Consider the following 23,005-nt stretch of genomic DNA (forward strand, 5'->3'; position numbering starts at 1 on the left):
ACATTGCAAATTTCTAGTAAACTCTAACAACAGCCAGAGGAGAGGAGAAAAAAAACAAAGTGAAACTTGTACTTTGCATGATTTATTGGTCACTCCCGAGGAAATGACAAAATGAAACTGAATGATAAAGCAAGTCTTGATCCAGGCTCACCACTTCCCCTGYCCACCAGACTCCAACAATTTCAGGAGCTGCATTTAAGAATGCTTAGAATTCCAAATGAATCAATATTTGCTGGAAAACTTSTGAAGCTGCACGAAAGCCTACTGGTGATATTTAACACTATAAGCAGGTCATTTACATCACTGCTGTACCTGATGCTCCTCAAGACATTCCCAATATCCTCCAGGATGGTTTTAGGGAAAACATTCCTCTGTGTTCCACCTGACACTCAGTCCACTGAAAATTCTTTTTGACTGGTGTGTCTCCCTTCCTATCTCCCCCATCCCACTTACCTTCTTTTCTAAGCATTCTGCAAACTTCAACTGCTTCAACAGCTTCTTCTGCTTGTTGCTGAAGCGATTGTCCTGCTCTGCACTGGTTCCCTGCAGCACAGCAAACAACAGTTTCAGCCTGTAGGGCACTCAACCACCTCTGAGTATTATTTTCCCACACCTATGCACAGTGCACCAGTGAAACCAATCTGTAAGACTGGTTTTTATCTTTTATTCCAGGCAAAATAAGCTTTTCCAGGTGCTTTTCAATTTTAGCTCTCACCAAGTGCTGAGGATTTTGGGGTGAGCAACTGCTGGGCCCCACAGTGCCACCTCTATCACAACCCCCCTGGCACTGCCCACAAATTAAAATATTAACAGCATCAAACTGCCAGGAAAAGGCTTTATCAATTCCATGTAACAGGAATAAAGTGGTTTTCCTCTGTCCAAAAACTGTTTGCTTACAGTGACACCTCTGAAACCTTTGGGCAGTTTCTCTGAGGCAAAGCAGCCCCAGGGAGCAGGCAAGTACAAAGAATACATTTTATTGATCCTGCTCTGTTAAAAGTTCACCAACTCACTCGTCTTTCATGGGCAGAAACTCTAGGTTAATTCATTTGGGAGGGAAAGGCCTGGAAGTCCAATTCTGGAAAATTTATTGGTAGRGAAGTAAACAGAACCAGGCAGGAATTTAAGGACATGCAGAGCTGCATCCAAATCCTGATGGGCTGCTCAGGATTGAGGACAAACCCACAGTTTGGGAAGTTTATTCTGGAAACCAGTGTGACTGATGGAAAACATGGAATTCAATAGAGGTAATTCACAATGCATGGAAGAAAGGGGTTCTCTACGAGCAAGAATATAAACTGTCAAGGAATTAAATTATAATAAATAAGAAAAACCAGGTGAGAAAACACCTGAATTACCAACATAACATTGCAAAGTCAACAGTTACTGAAATGGAGCAATCTACTGACATTCCCCTTTGCTATTCCAGAGCATGGGAATCCCAAACTCTGTGGCACAGGCACTTACAGGGATTAAAACTCTTTAYARWATTTGCAGTCTGCTGCRTGGATTGTGAAAAATGCAYRATACTTGCCAGTTCACTCAACAATTTAATGTTCTTTTRGGATTTTAATTCTTTCACAACTCAGAAGGGAAATGGAAAGGAAGTTTCTTGCACCCTGTTGATAACACGTGGCAAGCAGCAAAGGGAGCAGGCCAGAGCACAGGGCTACAGGAATTTAAAGACAGACAAAATAATTTGCACTGAAACTTCACTGAAGTGTGAAGAACTGAAAGACTTATAAATACGAGGTTTCTTGATAGGGGGAGTCCAAACTGCTGCTCTGCTGCACTTCTGTCATTTCACATTTGGCTCCTGAATCCAGAATAAAACCACACTGCTGTTCACAGGCCCACTTCAGTGCCATGCTGCTTTTGCTTTTATAAAATACCACCTTCCACAGGCCAGTTTAACAGAAAATTACATTTCTAACTCAATGTTTTCAACCCCAGTAATCCTGCTGTCTATCCAACTACCTGATTTGAAACCCTTTTAACAATTGCATTAAAACAAGTAKAGATTCAATCTGCAATTATTCTTCTCAAGTTAGTCCATGAACACAAAACTGAACTAAGGGAAGGGTTATGTGTGCTGCCATGGTTWAAAAGCATCCTAGCTGCAGGTAATGAAAATAATATAGGCTGAACAAATGAATGGATCTTGAAAATTTAAATTGGATTTCAAAATAATCACAGARCCCTCCAAAATAAGGTCATTCCAATTAATGGAAGAAGAAGCTGAGAAGAAATAGGCCCTGGGTARAATTTAATGGTTCCTGCAGAAAATGCAGCACAGCTGTAAGAAGAGAAAAAAAACTCCATGATTAAAAATAAAATACTAACCTAATAATAAAGGTTAAATTCTTTTTGCTTCGAACACACTTAACAACCTTTGAATAATCTCTCCAAAAATAGAGGCAGGGTTGTTTATTTACTTTGAACGTGGACATTACAGAACGTGAACAKCACAAAATCAGGTTTGTCCCCCAGAACTCCTCGGCCCCTTCTCCCTTCCCCCTCAGCTCGGGGGTCGCAGCGGTGACACGACCCCGCGTGGGTCGGGACCTCCGGGCCCGGTGCCGCTCAGGGCCCGGCGCAGGGCCTGGCCGGGGAAGCGCAGCCCCGGGAGCGGCCGCTGAGCTCCCCCCGTACCGAGCGTGGCCCGGAGCCGCTCGATTCCCCCCCGCTCCGCCCGGGCCGCGCCGCCGCGGCCTCTTCCCGCCGCCATTTTCTCCGCGGCGAGGAGCCTGCGCAGGGCGGGGGCGGGGGGGCACGGCGGCGCCGCGCGGGGTAGCGCAGGTCCAGCGCGGGCCCGCAGCGGGACCGGGTGGGTCCCCCTGTGCCCCGGGGAGGCCGCCGCGCTGCCCGCCCGCCCTCAGGGCCCCGCGGGGCCGGCACTTACGCGGAAGAACCCGGCGTCCATCTTGGCTCCTCCGCCTCCTCCCGGCCGCGGCGCGCGCTGCCGTCCCGGCGTGCACCGCGCGCCCCCTCAGCCGTGCCGGGGGTGGAGGGAGGGAGGGAAGAGGCGGGAGGAGCGCGCGGCGGGGTGGGCGGGGCCAGGCGCGCGCCGCGCGGGGTTTCCCCACCCCCCGCCACCGGCGGCYTCGCCGATTGGTGGAGGGTCGGCGCGCGCACCGCGGCGGGACCAATCAGAGAGACGCGTCCTTTGGCGGCGGGCGCGGGGGTGAGCGGGCGTGTGAATCCCGCTCTCGCGAGATTTCGGCCCTTGCACTCATTGCTGATGCCGAGATCTCGCGAGATCTGAGGCGCCCTCACTGCCGCGGTTCCTTCAGTGATGGCTGCGGGGTCGCTCCGTGAGGGCACAGCCGCTGCAGCCCTCGGAACGGCACCTCGGCTCCTTCCCGGCATAGCAGGGCTCTGGAAAGGTCACAGAATCACAGAATAATTGGGGTTGGAAGGACCTTTGGCGATCAGCCAGGCAGGGTCACCTGGAGCAGGKGACACAGGAACGCGTCCAGGTGGGTTTGAGGTGTCTCCAGAGAGGGAGGCTCCAGGCCCTCCCTGGGCAAGTGTTTCAGAGCTGTGCCACCCTCATGGAAAGAAGTTCTTCCTCATGTTGAGGTGGAAGTCCTTGTGGTTCGGTTCATAGCCATTGCTCTTTGTCCTGTGACTGAACAGAGCCTGGCACCATCCTCTGACACCCCTTGGGGATATTTTATGGATTGATGGGATCCCCTCTCAGCCTTCCCTTCTCCAGACTGACCAGGCCCAGCTCCCGCAGTCTTTCCACATCAGGGAGATGCTCCACACCCCAAATCATCTTTGGGGCCTCTTTTTGGCCCTCTCCAGCAGCTCCTTGTCCTTTTTGTCCTGAGGACAAGTAATGAGCTCTCCACCCCATTCCACTAACAACAACCTCGTGTGACTGGTGTGGGTCATTCATCTGTGTGGCTCCTTATGGACTGAATTACAGATGTGTTCTGGGAAATAAATTCATTCTGGGACTCAGGAATAAAACCCAAGGGTCATTCWCACATTTTATCTCCTTAAACTTGCASTSATCTGAGTTTTGCACGGCCAAACTTGGCACAGTGCTCGAYTRAGCTCCTCAACAGTCCTGGCACCRTGGATGAGGGAATTTTRTAAAGGTGATAGCTAAAGTTGGAATTGTTTTATGTTTTTGTTGAGAAACAAGAGTTAGAACCCGTGGTAAAGCAGGAGGACACTAGGTGGAGCTCCGTGCTCTCTGCTGGGATAAGGAGAATGGAAATAAAGGGGAAAAGYTGAGTTTTGGGATCAGGACTTAGCCAGCACTGAAAAATTAAACATTTCACCAGTGTGCTTGCGTCCATATAATTCAGTCTGAAGAATCCGACCTGCTGAAGATACTCCAGAACTTTTAGGAGCAAAAAAAACCCCACTGAGTCTTGTGAGGGCCAGCTAAAGGGGAGCATTCCCAAAATCTGAGTGTTTGGAATTGGAACCTGGAGGCTGAGTCAGGGCAGGTCGAAGCAGCAATGAAAGGCTGCTGTTACCAGGGCAAGGGGAGTGTGGGACTGTTCCTGGAAAACTCAAATCCCCAGCAAATTGCACAATGCGGGGATTTTTGTTTCTTGAGGAGGTGATTTTGCTTGCTCAGCACAAGCTCTGGGTTTTGCTGCCAGGAGGGGTTGTGGGGCCTCCCAGGAGGTGCCAATTTGAGGCAAAWTTTAGTGGTATTTGAATTTTTCAGCCATAGCAGTGCTGGTGTGGTCAGAGCAGCCAATTCTGCTGCCAGGAATAGTAATTCTGTGAAATTGGAGCTGCTTGCAGTAGTTCTGCTTATTCTGCTTGTGAACTTTGTTGGCTTGAAATGAAGCACATGGAAAAATAAACAAAATTTGGTAGAAGTAGGTCTGGCTGGGGATGTTAAAAACAACAACAGTGAGATGGGCTTATCTTTCCTAAAAATCTTGATTTTGGCACYGTGGAACAGAGAACATCCAGAGATAGGAACAGAAAATCAACTCCTTTATATTGGAAAAAAAAATGAGATTTGCTTCTGCTGTCTCTTCTGAGTGATTAAATCCATCACCTCTGCCACAAAAATAAGTTAGAGAACCAGTACAAGTGAAATATTTACAAGGAGATTCAGAAACTTCACAAACAGCTGTCTCAATATTTGGTTTGGAATCCAAACTGTGCTTCAGTTTCAGGCAAAAAAAAAATGCAAAGTAATTGAATTTAGTTTCTGCACACACACAAAAAATACTGGTTTGTAAAACTGATCTGTTCAAGAGATCCAAGTTTATTGGAGGAAATACAAAATATAAAATCTCCAGTCCTTCTCCACCTGATGGGGTTTAGGGATGTTGGGAAGGGGCTGCAGGGCAAAAAGCTCTAAAGCTGGAGGTTCTCTGATCCATTCAGTGAGACAACAGTAAATTCCTGCTCTGTCCAACCATTGCAGGGAGTGATTCCATGAAATCCCAGCTGTGTGTGCCAAGGARTGGAGCTGCTTCCACAAGTTAAACTTGGGGTTTAACTCCTGAGCTTTTTCCTGATCCTGTCTGTCAGCTTACACAATCTGCACTCAGTGTCTGACAATGCTGCTCTGTGTTCCCACCCAGTGGGCTCTGAGTRTCCCTGGGAATTCCTTTGTGCCACTGCTGCACACCCACAGCCCTCTCACTTGCAAAACAACCTCGCTTTGGGCTGGTTTTGAGAAGAAAAAATTGTTACAAATACTTGGGCTGCACCAGAGAACAAAGCCTTGCAGGGTGAGTGGCACTTTGGGGCTGCACAAAGCTTCCCTTGCTTTCTCCAAGCTGATCTTTTATATTTCTATGCTTATTTTTTCAATTAAAGATCTCAGATTTTGTGTGAGACAAAGCATTCTAACACAGCTCCAGCCATGAACYTGAGTTCTTGAGAGTGAAAAACCTCAGACACTGATTTCCTTTGGAAATGGAGTTACAGGGTTTATAGAAATAGTTTAAAAATACTTGAAAATAAAAAGTAACTTTTTTTTTTCTTCAACCCATACATATGTGGCATTAGAAACATGAAATATGAGTAACGATAAATACAATTTTGATACCTCCTGTACTACCCATAATGTATAAAACAAACCACAAACCTGCTTCATGTAACTCGTAACAAACTCAGGTCCAACCTGAGTTTGGGGCATGTCCAGATTTTGCCTCCTGTTTATCAGATTTTGCCTCCTGTTTATCAGCAAAACAGAGAGAGTTCAAAGTCTCTGAGGAAGCAAAAGCTCCAAAAAATCTGGGCATCTTCTCTTCTTGGTTTCTCCAGACTCAGAAGAGGCCTTGCTGTCTTCCCGATGATTCCTAGACCTCCACCAGTTATTTCAGTCAGAGAAAAAATRTCCAGACCTCTTCTTTTTGCTCCCCAAAAGCAATCTCAGCATGAATTACACTCTACAATGACAGCTCCTTGCTGTTCCCAGTGCAGCTTTGCTGAGGAGTCCCAGATCCACGGCAATAACAATTCCATCTGTTCTCTCACAGGGAGGAYGAGCATTCCCAGTTACCTGCTCTGCATGTGGATGTCCACAGGGATGAATGTCACCGTGGGCTGCTGGCACAGGCTGTGGCTGTTGTGSCCCAGGGGAGGTGGCACTGCCAGCTTGGAGGCTTTGGGTTCCAGCTCCCGCCGCACTCGCATTCGCCTGCCAAAGGTAAGAGGGGAATTGTCACTCASCAGAGCTGGCACTGCCATGGGGACTTTGGGGGGACATTCCCACACAACCCAGTCACTTCAAAGTCAAACCAAGTCAGGATTTCATGCCAAAGATACCAAATGGGAAGTTCTTCCAGAGCGTGTGAGCTCTGAGGAGTGAGAAATCAGCTCCCCTCTGGCAGCACTCAGAGCTTCCCTGCATCAACAGGAATCCCTAAAAAGAGCTCCCACCAGGCAGCCTCCATCAAGGACCTCTCTGTGCTTCCTAATGATCCAATCAGAGCACTGAAGGTGAGATTGAGGACACTGCAATCAGCACTTTAGGGTTTAGATTCTCCTGGAAATGTTCAGCAACAAGCCCTGAAATGCTCTGTTAGCTGAGAATTGAGACTTTGGTCATCTTGGTTTGACTTGGTGACTACAGCACTTGGCCATGTACCTGTTGTATGTTTTCAAGATGAGCAGAACCACTGTGAAAATAATAATCACCCCCACCACGATGGCWGCAACTATTGCTCCAGAGCCTGGGAGAGAAGCAGGAAGGGAAAAAAGCCATATTTACAAAGTTGTCACTGTAGTGTTTGAAGTTTGATAAGTTCAAAGTCCACTTAAAAAAAAAATAAAAAAAGCCACCACCCCACTCTTTTCCTTACTTTGATAGAGACTTTGTTCTTGAGACTTTGTGGTCACATTCACTGAGAGCTGAGTGTTRTTGGTCAGTGGTGAGGCCGTCGTCATCTTGAGTCTGCTACAGAGGGGAAAAAAAAGTGAATTAATAAAATATCAACCTGAAWTTTGTAGTGATAATTAGGCAAATGTCCACTAAAGGCTCAGGGCCTACCACACACAGGCTTGCTGAACTGGGGCTCTTCATATTTTCATTGTGATGGAAACACATTTTCATTGTGCTGAAGGAGTGGAAATTGGTGCAATGTAAATTTTGGTACAATCTTGTGCAATTTGCCTCAAAATATCCCCAGTTCGGTGTTAATGAGATAAAAGATGATATCAACACAATAATGCATTGTTGCTGTTATACAGGTTTTGGATAAATATATATTGTAAATGCTTTAGGCTTTTAGATTATCATCTCTGAGATTCAGATCACTGAGCAAATGAATGTGAATAAATCTTGAGGGAAGGGGGAAAGTCATCACAGAAAGGTCTAAAAACCCCATTATAAAATGGAATTTAAAGGAACTTCACTCATCTGACACGGAGAAGAAAAACCATTTAACCCCTGAGATGAAGCTCCAAAAGGACAAACTGCAGCCCTTGACAGGGATACTGCAACGTGGCTGTGACAGGAGGYTGTGAGTTCAGCCCAGTGGCAGCTCAGGTCTGTTATTGGAAGTGGATAAACTTCCAAGGGCACAGCTGAAAATGTGCCCGTGTTTTGGAGGGTAAAACTGTGGATCTGGAAAGAGCAGCCTGGATGTTTGCTGGTTTTATAAGGGTTTTCCAAGTGTCCCTGGAAACCTGAGCCATTAAAGGGCTCCTTCAGCCTGRGAGGGGTGTGAGCACCACTTCAAAGAGCCCCTGGAACCAGCTCAGCTCCCAGCCCCAAAGAGCTCAGACACTCCAACTGTCTGCTGAAAAGTAAATTATTCTTCAGCTCTTGATATGGAGCTGAGTTTCCCACTTCAGATKCTGCCCAGTACAAGCAGGCATGGTGTCTTTAATTTTACACAGCACAAGATACACAACAGCCAGGAATAATTACGTGTGAATCAGTTGGTAATAAAAATTAATAGCAATTAAAAATCCCTGGAGCAGGTCAGTGAGGAATGAGAGGGATCAGGACCCAACAGGAAGGGAAGTGGTTGTTCTCTCACTGGGGTGTAGGATCAGAACTGCAAGGGCCATTCAGCAAATGCTTCAATCCCCTCAAGTTAAAAGTTTGGTTTTCTYCTTTTAATCTGAAAACCAAAATAACTCTGCCCCAAGCCTGCAACTGGGTCATTCTCCTGTGACTGAATGATTCCTTTGTTTAGCCGAGGCCAAGTTAATTCAGCAACAGGAGCATCAGCTGAAATATTTTGTGTTCAGACTTTGCYCAGCCCTATTGTGCAGCACAGGGTTCACCCACACTCAAAGGAACCTGGAAGGCACCAGAGCTCAGGGATGGCTGTTCCTGTCTCCCCAACCAGCTCAAGAAACTCTCCAGGCTGGGAAAAGCTGAGCAAATGTTCTGACTATGGGCATCATTCAGAAAATGCCACATCCAACTCTCACCTCCCGATTAGAAAAGTACAAATGCCAGACCTAGAGAAGCTTTTTTCTCCTCCTCTGGCTACCAAAATAAAACCCCCAGATAAATAAGGCTGGATATGTTGCTGTTAAGCCGTGTAATATTCCTGCTTCCCTCTGGGTCAAACCACCTTGGGAGTGGGGAGCTGTTTGTGCCTGAGTCACCCAGACCCAAAGAATGTTCATTGTTATAGTGAAGCCGCCTGTTTACAAAAAGGATTAATTTACCAACGGGGTGCACCAAACTSAGGTGCAGTTTGAAAAATGCATCAGCTTCAGGTTTTTCTGCTTTGTGCAGCAAGTCAAGAGGTCCAAGGTCTGTGTCTCCAGCCAGGGTGGAAGGTGCCAGAACTGCTCTTACCTGGAGTCCCAGCTCCATTCCTGCCCYGTGAATCAGCAGGTTACACCTGACYGAGCCTCTGCTGCAGGAAAGACCCAGCAAAGCCCAGCAAAATCCATGGGAACCTACCGGTTTTCAGSCTGGATCCTACTCTGGTTAGAAAAACGTWTRGAAAATCAAGAGGTCTGGATAAAAGCCTTTCAGCAAGGGAGAAGAAGTGGACTTTGATACAGTAATCACAGRACATTCTTTGTCCATGACACAGGGCTGCACTTCCCCCTGTGCACACACACCTGCCTGGGCTGAGAGCCTCTCATTCACCCTCACTCTCCACACTGCTGGTTATTTTTGCATCCCCACATTATGGAGCTGGAAATATTTCCATCTAAAGTTCAGCTTTGGGCACGTTTCCATCCCAAACACCTTGGCAGATACAGGGGATAGGTTGTTCTGGCAAGTGGCAGCAATGCCCCCTTTTCTAAAGCCTTCCTGCTCCCCTGCCCTGCTGAATTCCCTGCTGAGCTGRGCTGGGTTTGTTTGGGAGGAGATGGGGATCAGAGCTCACCTGTCAGCAGCAGCTGGCCACAGGGAACAGAGGGCTTTGTTTGAGGGTTTTTCCAGGATGGCTGGATTTGGAGAGCCAGCTCACTGCCAGGACAGGCAGGTGTGGGTAGGAGCACACACAGATTCAGTGCTTTCACCCGGGAAAAGGTGGGGTTTGCATGGAGCTGAGTTGTTCCTGCCCTCACCTTCCCAGCATCCCTGGGAACATTGCCAGGGATCGAGGCAAGCTGGGATTTCAGTAATAAAAACACARCGTCCTTCAGTGAGACCTGAACGTGCCTGGATTTCACTCGAGAGGCTCTGAAGAGGGAGGAAGGAGGAAAGAAAAGCCCAAGATGAAAGCGGCCTGAGGCAAACGCCCCTCCCTGTGTGAGCCTGAGTGTCCCCGTGTCAGGGCAGCACCTTTACATAAGCATTTTCTCAGGTTCTGGCTTGAGCTGCCCAGGTTGAACTGTTGTTAAAACACACATTAAAAGCACTTCATTGCCTTGCCAAGACAGAGGAAGTTGCACAAACTGCAGGCAGTTTTGTKTAGGAGCAGCACCAGTTAAAAACTCCTCAAAATAGAAAACAATAAAGAAAATATAAGATATAAAAATAAAAAATATAAAAACCCCGTAATTCTGCCTGCCTGGCTCCTGTTGTCAGAGGGGCTCCCACAGGTGTCAAGAAGTGAGGAAGTGACACGGGACCCCAGGAAAGGAACAACCTCATTTCTAAAGCTGTGCTTGGAAATATGAACTTGGTAGACTTTTGTCATTGACTCACCCAGGAGCAGCATCTAAWCCAGACTGTGAACTGCAAATTTCCCCATTCTGACTCTTTTTTTTGCCTTAAAATTCTGGGCCACACACATTTCTCCTCTGCTTTTGTGTGAATGCACTTATTCATGGGCACGACAGGAACTCCACCACGTTCAGATCCTAAAACCACTCCAGACCCTTCAGGGTAGGGCTGCCCATGCAGGATATGGAAGCAAAACAAGCCAGRGGTATTTTCCCACTGGTTCCAGGCCAGGATCTAAGGCACACTGGGATCAGATGACTCGCCTTAGACACTTGGGAAATATCCAACAAAACCAGGATTTGAACTTAAAATGGAACCCCCCCACCCCAAGGATCACCACACTGCTGAAGCTCTGCAGCTCAAACAGACTTTAAAACTAAATTCCCATTTATATGCAGCACACAGATGATGTATCAGGTATCRAGAGAGAGCTGGGAACAATTTTGCAGCTTATTCCTGGAAGGAATGCTGGAGGTTTTCTTTTGTTGGCAGCTTTTTTTGGGTGATTATTAGAAAGCTCTTATTCTACATTTTTTACTTATGACTGTACACACAGACATTGAATTAACCAACTCCAAGTGGTGTAACCAAGAGCTGGCAAATGAGAACTCTCACAGGATCCACCTTGTTGTAAYGAAGAGGAAAAGGTGCAACTGCTTKKKTTTTTKKGKKTTTTTTTCTGGTRTTTTYTTGGAATGAGGTGGCTTTTCCCACTGCTCACTGGTGATGTTCTGGTGTGTTCCTGGGAAGGAGGGCTGGGTAATGAGCAGTTAAATATTACCCAGAAAAAAAAAAACCTGATTTGGAAAGGAGGAGAATGCCTCCAAGCACCTGTACAGATCCCAAGGCAGAGGTGGCTCGTGTGGGTTTCCTACTTTGAGTAACTGCACCATCAGCCATAGCTGGGCACAGGGATCCCACTCTGAGCAGCTCACCCTCAGTGCCCCAATCTGGMACCCACAGCCCTGTCCCCACAGAGGGACAAGAACTCTGTGGGGCCCTGAAATCACCGCTCGCTGCTGTGCCTTTGTGTCCTGTTTGTAACCACTAAACCAACCCCTCCTGCCCACCCAGCACAATGCATCCCATCAGTGAAAGCTGTTTACAAAAAGCTACGCTTCCTTTAGCAAGGACTTCCTGGAGCATTAAATACGTTAATTACCGGGAAAAGCCAGAAACCACCATTCAAACCTGTCAGCAGCTTCAGCGTGTTCCCAAATAATGCAAGCAGTGTAGTTTTGTTCTGTGCTGGAGACACTCAATGAACTGTAACACAATGCTCTGAGCTTTCCAGTTCTTTTCCTGTTAAATATTACTCAGCCAGCCCTTTCCAGCACGCTGCTCAGCAGACTGGGGGGAAAAAAAAAAAAAAAAAAAAAAAAAAAAGTAGTATACAACAACGACAACAACAAAAACCAAAAAACAAAAAACCACAAACCACAAATAACCAACAAACCCATATTTATAGTGCTGGGGTTGAATAAGTCGGGACAAGAGATTCAGCGTCCCCAGTGATGAAAGGACACCGCCAGCGAGGGAATGAGCTTTCAACAGCCGCACCGGCTTCCCTCTCTCCGGGGAGGAAACAACGCGCCAGACCAGTCCCAGTCCCAATCCTGTCCCTTAAAGGTTCCAAATTAATGGAACTGCTGCTCAAGCACCAGTGGAACACAGAAASGTGCGAGGACATCTGCTCTCTATTTCTGGCTTAGAGTTACGGATAAAGAATTCGCGTTTCCCGTGGTACTTCCACAGTGCCTCGCACACAACCCCGGAGTAACCGCGCTGGAGCCACCGCTGGCACCGGCGGCACAAAGTGACAGAGCTTTAGGGCAGCAGGGTCACGTTTATCCCCATTCAGGAGCGATTCCTACCCCGGACCCTCAGCCGGCGCTGCYGCCGGGGATACTCACGGAGGATGCTGCGGGCTCGGGGCTCCCGGTTCCCTCCGCCCGCCGGGGCTGCGGAGCTCTGTGCCCGCCGTTCCTGCCCCTTCCCCTGCCCGCCCGGGGCTGCCGAACCGCGCCGAGCCGAGCCCCGCTGCTGCCGCGGGGAGCCCGGTGCTCCCGGAGCCCCGGCACGGCCCCGCCGCCGCAGGTGCCTCCCCGGGGCCGCCCAGCCCGGCCCGGCCCCCGGCGCCGCCTCCCCGGGCCCGTGCGGGGCTGCGGCTGCGGGGGATGGAGGGGGCTGGGACAGGACCCCCGCTCTCACAAGCTTTGGGAACTGTCCGGGTTCTGCGGCTCCTCGATGCACAGAGGTCTCCCAGACGCGTCGGGAGAAGAATCCCAAGCACATCCAGCCCAAAGATGGGACGAGTTGTTTTGTCCACTCATCAGTGGAATCAAAAGGATCAAACTGGAAAGGAATCCTCATTTTTAACCTGTGCCTCGTTGGCTTTATCCTGCATTTCCCACGAATGAGTGGGGAGAAGTGTGACCACAGTCACTGGATTTTTCCTTTTGGAAATSACACATAAAGGGGATCTGTCCGCTGTCTGGATCTGATGCTGCTCCCATGGGAAACCAGAAAACCACAGGAACAAGCCACAGCCCTCATTCCAGGTTCCATCTGTGGTTTGGGGTTGCTGAGCTGCTGTGCAGGAGCTGTTTCCCCCCATCCTCCATCTCAGCTGCCCCAGCTGCAGCCACAACCACATCACCCACATCCTTTATAAACCTGGAACACAGGATAAAACCTGCCTTACAAAACCCTGCCTCTCAGCACCTGGGGATCCTGATGGTCCATAAGCACTTGCAGTGCATTTCTTGGGAAGAGCAGCGTTCCCATGGCTTTGTCCTAAAGGAGGACATTCCCCTTGTGGCAGGGTGTAAGGAAAGGATGACACCCTCTGCTTTAGGGTAAAACACCCTCAAAGTTTCTGTACAAAACATCACCCTCAGAAAATCAACTCACAGGGTCCCACTGGGATGAACTGGAACACAGCACTCCAAAACTGGTACAATCCCAGTGGAATTGTTTCCAGGCATCACAATGTGCTCTGCACACTTTCTACTAAAACCACCTTTGTTTATGAAATGCTGTCCCTGCCACGACGCTTCAGGAGGGGTGTGAACATMTACAGGGACGCCAAGTAAAAGCTCAGTAAAAGCAAATGGGACTCTCAAAGCCTCTGTGACAGCAGAGAGGGAGGGTGGGACTTTGCCAAGGGTTTGTCCCTCACCAGGTCCTGAATTTGTAACCCTTTACTGTGAGCCCCAGCCACACCCCAGGTTTATACACTGTTAAATACAGAAATACATTTGTTTATACACAAGTTTATACACTGCTACAGGGAAAGCTYTGCTGCCAACATCAGTCATCAAGCCTGAGCTCATCCCATTAAAGGAGGACCAGAGGAGAGTCTGGGATGCTCCAGAACAATCCTGATGCAGTTAATGAACATCAAAGGACAAAGCATAACTCTGAATCATAACCCACTGCAGCATTACCAACCCCTAAGGAAGGGACAGAACCTTACAAGGTGTGAAATGTCCCTGAATGTACCCATGGAGCAGGATTTGGCTGCTCCTGGAACACCAGCTCAGCTCACACACTGCTGGTTAATCTGCAGCTCACCTGGAATGTCTCAGTGAGAACAGAGAGAACAGATACTGCAGCAGATATCAAGAGAACTAGAAATTCATTATTGAGTTTGGAACAGTATTGTGAAACCAGGATCTCGGTGATCTCCACACATCCCCAGCCTCAGAAATTATTACCAGACATCCCCGGGAGGGATGAAGGGAGCTGAGGTGACCTGTCCCAGCAGGAGAGCTCAGCTCAGCCTGGCTGCCCTCCCAATCCCTGCTCCYGTGCCTGTGATGCCAGCACAGAGCCACAAAGGACACTGAATTAGTTATTTTTATAGTTTATGCAAGAGCAAACCAGATTGCCACAATGTCTTTCCCACTGCCTCACCCMGCTGCTGCTGCTGGTTGGAATATGCTCCCTTCAGCAGGGAAATGAAACTTTACAAGCCTGAGCATGCTGAAGTGTTCCAGTGCACAGACCTGGTTCAGAGCAGGATTTGAACACATTAGGTAACATTGAAAATACCGCGGTTTGTTTCTGGGCCCTGCTCTTGTTTTATGGAGACAATTAGAGCCTGTGAACCCTCCCTGGAGCTGGGAGGGATGGCAGGGACAGCTCTGTGTCACCCTCACTCAAATCTCAGGGTCAAAACCTACTGGAAAAGTCTTTTATCCTGCCCTGCTTCTCTCCAAGGGGATGAGGCTTGGCTGGGGTCTCTTTCCACACCACAAATCTCTCCTAGCAAGTTTTACATTTACAGTGGAGCAAATACACAAAACCCAGTAAGATTCACAAAACAATCTTCTGTTCTGGGCTAAAAAATATCCCTAATTCAAAACCAGACAAAAAATGGAAATTAAACCTTGCAGGGAATAAATGAAGCAATTGGAATTTTATGTACAGGATCTTTCCAKGGGAAGCAGTTCAGTGTCAAGGCAGAATGAGGAGCTGCAACTGCAGGTTCTCAGCTATTATMAAATAAACCCAAAGTACTCCCAGTAACTCCAGAACACAAAGGAACACCACAYGTTTCAGCTGCTGCTCACGGAGAATGTTGTGAAGGAATTTGGGGTATTTATTTATACAAAGTGCATGCTCAGAAAGGGCTGAGTTGGTGCCTCTGTGCATGCCTGCTGCTGAAAGCAGGTCAGTGATTAACAGGTTCTGGTGAGGTTCTTGAGCTCTGTTTTCCAAGGCAGGCCGTAACCCTGGAGTGGAGTAGAATAATTTCTGATATTGATGGATGGCTAAATTAATGTTTTGAAGCCTTTGCTTTGGCTCTTCCTCCCCACCCAGAGTGGTCCCTGCAAGGAGCCAGGTTCCCAAATCCCTCCAGGCACACAGAGTCTCCCACCCCATCTGCCCACAAGAACATTCAAACAGACACCACCACGAAAAATSTCCCATCTCCACCTCGGTCCAGCACGGAACACAGTGAAAATCCCAAGTGTGAATGGCACTGCATTGTTTTATTCGAAGTGTCTTTACACAATGGAAAGTGCTGGAATGTTGTTCCACATTTTACATATTTATACATCAACAACGTCACGCTTGATTCTCCTTAGAAAACTGTTTCTGAATGTTTTCCACCTACTCCTACTTACAGCAACTTCTACACCGGGGTAGAAATGAAATAATTTAAAAAATTTAAACACCACAGAGAATCCAAACTGGACTTCTGGAATTTCAAAAATCCACAAGCCTGCTGGATAACACAGGTTTTTGTTGGTTTTTTTTTTACTTCTGTTTTAATACCATGGAACAGTGAGACACTGAAGCTGGATTTGGAGTGATTTTAATACCTGAAGAGATACATAAACACCACACCTGTGGAGCCAAGATGGACAAACCCCATSTCCCTACCTTTGTACTTGCCTCTGGAGCAAGGAGCTGCCTGCAGGRTCCCATTTTGAAGCTGGTGGCAGGAGGGATCCTGAGCTGAAAAYCTCCCCATCCATGAGAATCCCTGCCCATTCATTTGCCCCCTGCTGTCAGTCAAGTGAAAACACTTTTGGAAGTTCACAAAGCATGTCATGTGTAACTGAAACACACTGAAATGAGCCTGAAAATTCTGAATTTTGGAATGATTTCTACACAGGAACATCAGCAGCCTGGTTTGTTCACAAATCATTTTATCCTTTTAAATAGAAAAAAAGAAGAATCTGTCTAGACTAAAAAAGTTAGGCTATAAAATAGCATAAAAGCACAGGAGCAGGTGTTGTTATACCAAGGCATATTTTCCTCCTACTAAAACACTTAACACAAGATCACAAAATCAAAGATCTGTATTCTAAAAGATGCATCCTGGTCTCAGAAGCAGCAGATGCTCTGTCAGACACACAGGAGGCCACACAGAAAAGGTCCTCATGAAAAACAGCAAACAAGGGCTGAAACTGCATAAAAACTGGCTAAGCCAGGCAACTGATTGTCTTTGAAAATACAAAACAGACTGGAGAAGGTAACAATTAAYCCTTGGATGGTTTAGCTCCTGCCAGCACCTAACAGTCACTGAATTTATTCGTATGTGGAGGCTGTCCCAAGGACTGGAGAGGAATAAACATCCCCAGATTGTCACAGAGGATCACACACAATGCATTCAACAGCTGGATCCGTATTTCACTCTACTRCTGTAATTAATTAACTCCTAATGAGGTGTCAGTGCACACCACAGGCACCAGARCAGGAGTGTTGGTGACAGACTCTGAGGTTCTTCCCCTGGTGTTCTCCTCCCTGTTGAATTCAGCTCCATCCATGTATTTGTGCCTCATGTCAAATTACAAACACACACTTGGCATTTCTGAGAAAAGCAAAGGTTCACCTTCACCTCAGCTGGCAAGGAATTTGAGCATAAAGAGTGCATTTCACTYGTGTTTAACTCTAGATTTACTGGAAGCTGTTGGACAGACCAGCATTGAACTGCTGTACAAGGAACTTGCTGGAACCCACTCGTGACAGGAAGAGATTATTTCAGCACTTGGAACATCACACTGTACAACAGAGAGGAAAGGGCAACACCTTAAAAAACCAAAACACARCCAGACTCCCTAACTGTCACTATTTCAAGTCAGGTGGATTTGCTACACTCAGGGGGGACTAGTCCCTAAAATTAAAGTGCTTTTCAGAGCATTGGCATCCAAAATCTTGAACATGAGAGACAACTACAAGTCAGATCTGTTGTGACCTATAGCAGCAGCACAGACAGCAACACATGGACTCGTTGGGTGCCTGGTGTTGGTACAACCTGGAGCAGCTCAGCTCTAGCAGGGCATTGTCCCCCCCACCTCCAGGGCACACTCGAAGGCTTTGGAGTCACTCAGGATGGTGGGGGGTGGGTCTGGGCGCCTCGTCTGCAGGATCTTCTGTTTGGGGTTCTTGATCTCCTCCTCCTCCTCTGTCTCGCTCTCACACACGTGCACAACCACGCTGGGAGTGGAGTCTGTCCCTGCRTGCAGCTCGTACTTCTCTCCTGAGAGCAGCCAGCAAGAGTCAGGTTAAAAACATCCCCAAGGAAAGGCATTGATCTCAAAAACTCCTTAATATCTCCTATCATTCATTCCCATSCCATCTGTAATGTGCTCAACTTCCACCCTCCACTAAACCTCTGAAATTATTTACAACAGTCCCTGCATCAGTTACATCATACTTTGAATACAATCAACCTTTTAATTGACATTTAAAAAACTCCCAGGAAGACATCAGAACACAAGCAGCAAACACAGAATTTCTGAGTGACATCATTTGTGCTCTATATTCATGTGACATTTGTCAATTAAAAGCTACAAAAGCATTTGAGCACATCAAGCCTCCCCATTTCCTGTTTTCACAGAAAGAAAACACCACATTTCCCAGGAAGACTTAGAAAGAAGTTGATGATTAAACCCAAAAAGTCTGTATTGGCATCCAGACATCCTTAATAGCTGGAGCTGCTCATCTGCAAGGGATTGAACTTCTCTTCCTGTGTGTTTCTTAATCCTGAGACTGACAAAATTCAAAATATGCACATGATGGAGTCACTCCCTCACAGTCCAATCTTGTGCTACACTTTCCATCAATTGACTACTTAAGGAAAAAAAGTGATAGATATTTCATTCAATAAGAAAACATGACAAAAAAAGAGACTCCGTTTTTTCTCACAGAAAGACAAGTAAATAACTTCAAAAGTGGTTATTGAGGAAGTTAAAGTACCAAACAAAAGTAGGTAAATATCTTACCTGGCCCCAGCTTGGAGACAGCACAGAGCAGGTCATAATTGATCAGAGGAGTTGCATCTTCACTCTGTTTCCACCCCACTGGGGGAGAGGCAGGGGGGGAAATCAGGAACTGTTTCACAGGTTGTGGAGGAAGGAGGTAGGACTTGTCCCCTATTTCACTGGACACCTGCACCTGCAGCAAAGCCAGGAGACAGAAATGACAAATATAAATCTCAGCTCAAGATGAAARGCAAAACTGTTCCCTAAAATTCTGACAGCTCAGTGCAGAACGAGGCTGAAGGTGATTTCAGATATTCATCCCAAATGAAGCTCCTGGGCCAAAAAGGAACAAAGAAAAGGGACAGAGGTAGAACAGCCCTATGTTCTGCTGTACCTGTGCAAAGTAAAGCTTCAGCTTCTTCCCACTGAACTCGGTCTCGTGCAGCTCTATCCGTGCCCGTGCTGCTGCCTCGGGGTTGCTGAAGTTTATCCTCACCCTCCTGAAGCTTTTGAACTGCTGGAATGTCACCTGGTCATCGTAGACTGTGAAAAGTGCTTCAAACCTTTCCTAGAGGAAGCACAGACATTCTCCAGATGTAAAATKAACATTTTCACTCCATGAGAAAACATTTTCCTTTCACTTTCCTCTCTCAAATCTCATCCATTTCCTGAATCACCTCAACCTGCACACTCCAGACCTCCCTCTCTGCTTGTAAATTCACATTCAGGGCAGCACAGCTTTGTCTCACTGGTTAAATTTGTATTCCAAAAGCAAACGGATGTGAATGAGCCCAAAAAACTCAGAATACACAAAGTGCCACCTAGTGAGAGCTGCTCAGAGGTGCAGGTCTCCAAAAACACTGATACTTGCACAAGATTTACATCAAGGATCTGCAAAAATACTCTGCAAAGCAGGTAATTTTTATATTAGATAAACCAAAGTACTTATTAATTAAGGAAAATGTCAAAATTCTCAGCATGAGTAAGATTATTAATACAAGATTTTTGTCTCTTTCAAAGTAAACACAAAAATTTTAAAAAAAATTGAAAAAAAAATCCATGGATTATTGAACATTGACTCTCATCTTCAAGTTCTTTAAAGATTGGTAACTGCATTGTCATGAAAATCAATTTCATGGTTATGAAATCCAATTAATAATTTTCAATTATGAAATKCAATTAATTTACCAGTTCTCTGATCCACAAGAGACCTCATTTACAGATTTTTTTTTTTCCCCAAGTATAAATGCAGTAAGAAATCTGCCCTTGGATGTTGTATCATCATGTTTGGATAAAGACAAATAATAATAATCAGGAGATCTTTCCATGGGAGCAGCACTATCATCTATGAACAATTTCAAAAGCAGAGAAGTGTGGTGTTATTTGCTCTTTGGTAGCTGTACTCGAGCTGCTCTGAGCTTATCAGGAAAATACACTGGGTTGGGTTTTTCCCTCAGTTATAAAGTGCATTAATACACTGAAAATGCAGATAAAACTGTTCAATAGCTGCAGCCACACTGAGAACACAGCACACTCTTTCTCCSTTACCTTCTCCTCCTCTACCTCAAACACAGCCTCGTGAACACTGCAAGCAAAGAGTGAGGTAGGCAAATCACTTAAATCCATCATCTCCTCCAAATCATCTTCATTTTCYCCAAAAATCATCTGCTCCTCCTCCTCCTGGTCGCTGCTGTACAGGTCGGACTGGCTGTCGCTCCAGGACTTCATGGAATCCCTGAGCATCCTTCCCCCGCAGCAGCTCCTGCTCAGGTGCCAGCTTCCAACAGGGCTCTGCCAGCCAAAACACCAAAAGGCAAATTATTTCACAAAAAACCACCAGGAATCCACGTGAAATTTGTTGTGTCCCCCACAAATCAGCTGCACCACATCCCCCTGATGTGGATGGATGGATGGAGGGAGGACTCTGCTGTTCGAGCAAAAGGAAGATAAAATCACCCCATCCAGAAACTGCAATTTCTCCTCCCTTTACTCTGACATGAATCAAAAATGACAGCACTGTTCTAGAAGCTTTTCTCCATGACACACTTTACAGTGAGCAACAATTCCTTATTTAATAATTAAAGCCATTTCCTGTGTAACCACAGCAGTCCTCTGGTCCTTGAAAATACAACTTTATTTCATCAATGGGAGCACGTGGACACAGTGAAATCATCTCTCCAAAGCCACTCCAAGCCAACAAAAATCTCAAATCTCCTGATGAAAGGAAATTTCCTTCTCCTAAGCACTGGGGGATGCCTTTCCCTTAGGTAAGAGTATCTACAGCCAGGAGTACACACATCAAGGAAGGCAAAAAAAAATAAAAAAAAAAAGCAAGAGTCTAAATAAAAAATATCAGGAAGAGTAGTTTTTATACAAGAAAAAAATATTTTACTGGAATGGACCTTCTGCCACTCATCCCTGCAAAACTCTTGAGGTTATCACATTGTGTGTTGTAGTGCAAGGGAGAGAAAAATGTGCAACTGCACCAGATCAGGATTTGGAAAGAGTGATACAACACTAAAAAAAGAGAAGTAAATGTATTATGTTTCATTGGCAGAGATCTCATTTGAATATTTGCCTAATGAGGGATTAAGTGGGTCAGTCACTGTCACAGCCTCAGCCAAACCATCCCAAAGCCATGCACACACCTGGGGATCTGAATTCTGCTCCTCAGCGTTGCAGGAAGGATGGAAATTTGAGAAAATTGAGGAAATTTGAGACAACAGGGAACTGATGGCAACCTCGGTTCTTGTGCTTGCTGATTCATGCAAGGAGCAAAGAGAAAAGGAACAAAATTGCACCAAAATGGTAAAAACAAAAGGCACCATCTGGCTCTGAGGAGATCTGGGCTCATCCAAACAGCACCAGGACAGACACYCACATCCAGCCAAGCTCTGGGTGCAYYGWGAGCAACATTCCAGCCTTGTCCTGSGTTTGATCCCACATTCCTGAGGGATCAAACCACCCAACCCACAAACACTGTTCCCAATACCTGCTTTTCTGACAGACCAAAGAACGGGGAGAGCTCAAACAAGGAGAGAGCCAAACTGGCAGAAAGAAAAAATAAAGAGTTTGTAAAGTAAATTCAAATATTTCAGTGAATGGTGAATCAAACACAGAGTAAGGAACACACAAAGAAACTCAAAATTTGGTCAAATTGGGGTTGTCTGAGYTTCATGCACTACAAAACAAAGTCAGAGCAGCAATGACATTAAACCAAACCCAGGTAGGAGGGCTCAACACAGAGTGCTTCTGCACAGAAAACTAAGCTAGAAAAGCTATTGCAACTATATTACTTTTTTAAATTAAGATTTCATCACAGTTATGTTCTTTTTAATGATAAATCTACGTGATTAATTCTATCTTTTTCTCGGATTAGTAATTTTTCATTACTTCAGCCAAATCTGTTGAAAACACCTGGTTACTCAGCAATGCAAAAATATCCAACAGCTCCCCTGACATCAGGATGAGACAGGTAAGACTCGKATGAATATTAATTAAGGAGTACACTGAGAACCAGCCCTGTGAGAAGTGTCATTTTATCAGATTGGGCAGAACTGTTTTATGGTGCAATTATTAGAAAACATCAAAATCAGAAGGAAAACACTCCAGGCTTGACACGTACAGGAATGTGATTATCAGTGCAACAACCAAACTGTTCTGCTTCACCTAAAAGAGAATTTCTTCACTTACCTCTTTGGAAAGGTGAGAAGTTCTTATTTATTAATTGTCTGATATGAATGGGGATATCAGTTACTTATTACAACCAGCTTATTCTTACCCTAATTTTGAAAGCAAAATTTCATTGCAATATTCATTAGCAAACCACTGGACCAGTTGCTTCCTTTTAGATTTCAGATTAACAGCCTTACCCAGCACGATTTAAAGGATCCCAAGAACTAAAGCCWCTGGGATCAAACCTTTCACTAAGTCCTTTCTTCTGAGAATTAATACCTGCTTATCATTTTAACATCAGCTGACAYGAAAACACTTATAAACTCCCTTCCCAACTCCACAGAAGGTGAAAAATCATCTGAAATTAAAGCAAAGCAGCTTCTGSCATGGGGAGTTCTGGTCCTTCACCAGCACAGGCAGCACCGGTGAGTTTTCCTTGGCATCCTCTGGACCAGCAGCTTGCTCACAGTCACATCCCATGGCTTCAGGAATGTAAGGGCTGCAAACGGCGTGACAATTTCTACAGGAACAGCTAAATCTGCTCTGATAGGAAAAAATCCTTCTTTGTGAGGGTGGGGAGGCCCTGGCAGAGGGTGCCCAGAGAAGCTGTGGCTGCCCCTGGATCCCTGGAAATGTCCAAGGCCAGGCTGGACGGGKWTYGGGGCACCGTGRGGCAGTGGAAGRRGGAAAATGGGATGAGCTTTAARGTCCCTTCACACCCGAACCACTCGATGGTTCCTTACCCGGGGCYGGACCCTGCAGACCCCGCGGAGCTGCCCTGGGTCACCCCCGCCCGCAGTCAGTGCCCGGCGGGACAAACCCGGGCGGGGGCCGGAGCCCGGGCTGCGAATATCCTTTAATTCAAACCCCCAAACCCTCCATCCCCGCCCTGCAGGGAAAGAAAACAACTTCCCCGCCCGCACCCGCGGCACGGCCCGGGGCTCATCTCACCTGCGGACGGCTCTGCCTGAGGGGCGGCGGCGGGGGCGCGCAGTGTCCGTGTGGGGCGGCGGGAGCGCGCAGC

The 23,005-nt window shown here is 46.6% G+C and overlaps 3 protein-coding genes and 1 long non-coding RNA gene across 6 annotated transcripts in view; 1 reads left to right on the forward strand and 3 right to left on the reverse strand.

Annotated features, from left to right (window-relative positions):
• The window catches only part of SRRM1 (serine and arginine repetitive matrix 1), a 17,460-nt gene extending 14,447 nt beyond the window's left edge, over window positions 1-3,013 (reverse strand). Inside the window, exons 1-2 of one of the 2 annotated variants that reach the window (XM_057385593.1) lie at window positions 2,903-3,013; window positions 454-543 (exon numbers count right to left, since the gene is read on the reverse strand). In XM_057385593.1, the coding sequence (XP_057241576.1) occupies window positions 454-543; window positions 2,903-2,923 (111 nt within the window). In that variant the 5' untranslated portion in view covers window positions 2,924-3,013. The remainder of the gene's footprint in view (window positions 1-453; window positions 544-2,902) is intronic. The other variant, XM_057385592.1, reaches the window with a different exon arrangement.
• Window positions 3,014-3,283: 270 nt separating this feature from the next.
• LOC130585212 (uncharacterized) lies at window positions 3,284-9,826 on the forward strand. 2 transcript variants are annotated; one of them, XR_008966567.1, is made up of 3 exons: window positions 3,284-3,479; window positions 6,474-6,643; window positions 9,194-9,826. It is a non-coding gene; the product is annotated as an uncharacterized LOC130585212 (long non-coding RNA). The 2 variants fall into 2 exon arrangements; XR_008966568.1 differs by lacking the exon at window positions 9,194-9,826 and adding an exon at window positions 6,854-7,090.
• NCMAP (non-compact myelin associated protein) lies at window positions 6,493-12,687 on the reverse strand. Its single transcript, XM_057385602.1, has 5 exons — window positions 12,499-12,687; window positions 11,748-11,935; window positions 7,299-7,393; window positions 7,085-7,169; window positions 6,493-6,634 (listed from the first exon to the last, which is right to left on the reverse strand). The coding sequence occupies exons 2-5, from the start codon at window positions 11,768-11,770 to the stop codon at window positions 6,493-6,495; spliced, it is 345 nt and encodes a 114-aa protein (XP_057241585.1). The 5' UTR covers window positions 11,771-11,935; window positions 12,499-12,687.
• A 3,158-nt stretch (window positions 12,688-15,845) lies between these two features.
• Window positions 15,846-22,999, reverse strand: RCAN3 (RCAN family member 3). Its single transcript, XM_057385601.1, has 5 exons — window positions 22,933-22,999; window positions 19,855-20,097; window positions 18,701-18,874; window positions 18,328-18,499; window positions 15,846-17,582 (listed from the first exon to the last, which is right to left on the reverse strand). Exons 2-5 carry the CDS (start codon window positions 20,047-20,049, stop codon window positions 17,374-17,376), a joined length of 750 nt encoding a protein of 249 aa, XP_057241584.1. The 5' UTR covers window positions 20,050-20,097; window positions 22,933-22,999; the 3' UTR covers window positions 15,846-17,373.
• Between the last annotated feature and the right edge of the window lie 6 nt (window positions 23,000-23,005).

The sequence above is a fragment of the Malurus melanocephalus genome, unplaced genomic scaffold (genome assembly GCF_030028575.1).
Source record: "Malurus melanocephalus ecotype Western Australia unplaced genomic scaffold, MMel_1.1 scaffold_846, whole genome shotgun sequence".
NCBI lineage: Eukaryota > Metazoa > Chordata > Aves > Passeriformes > Maluridae > Malurus > Malurus melanocephalus.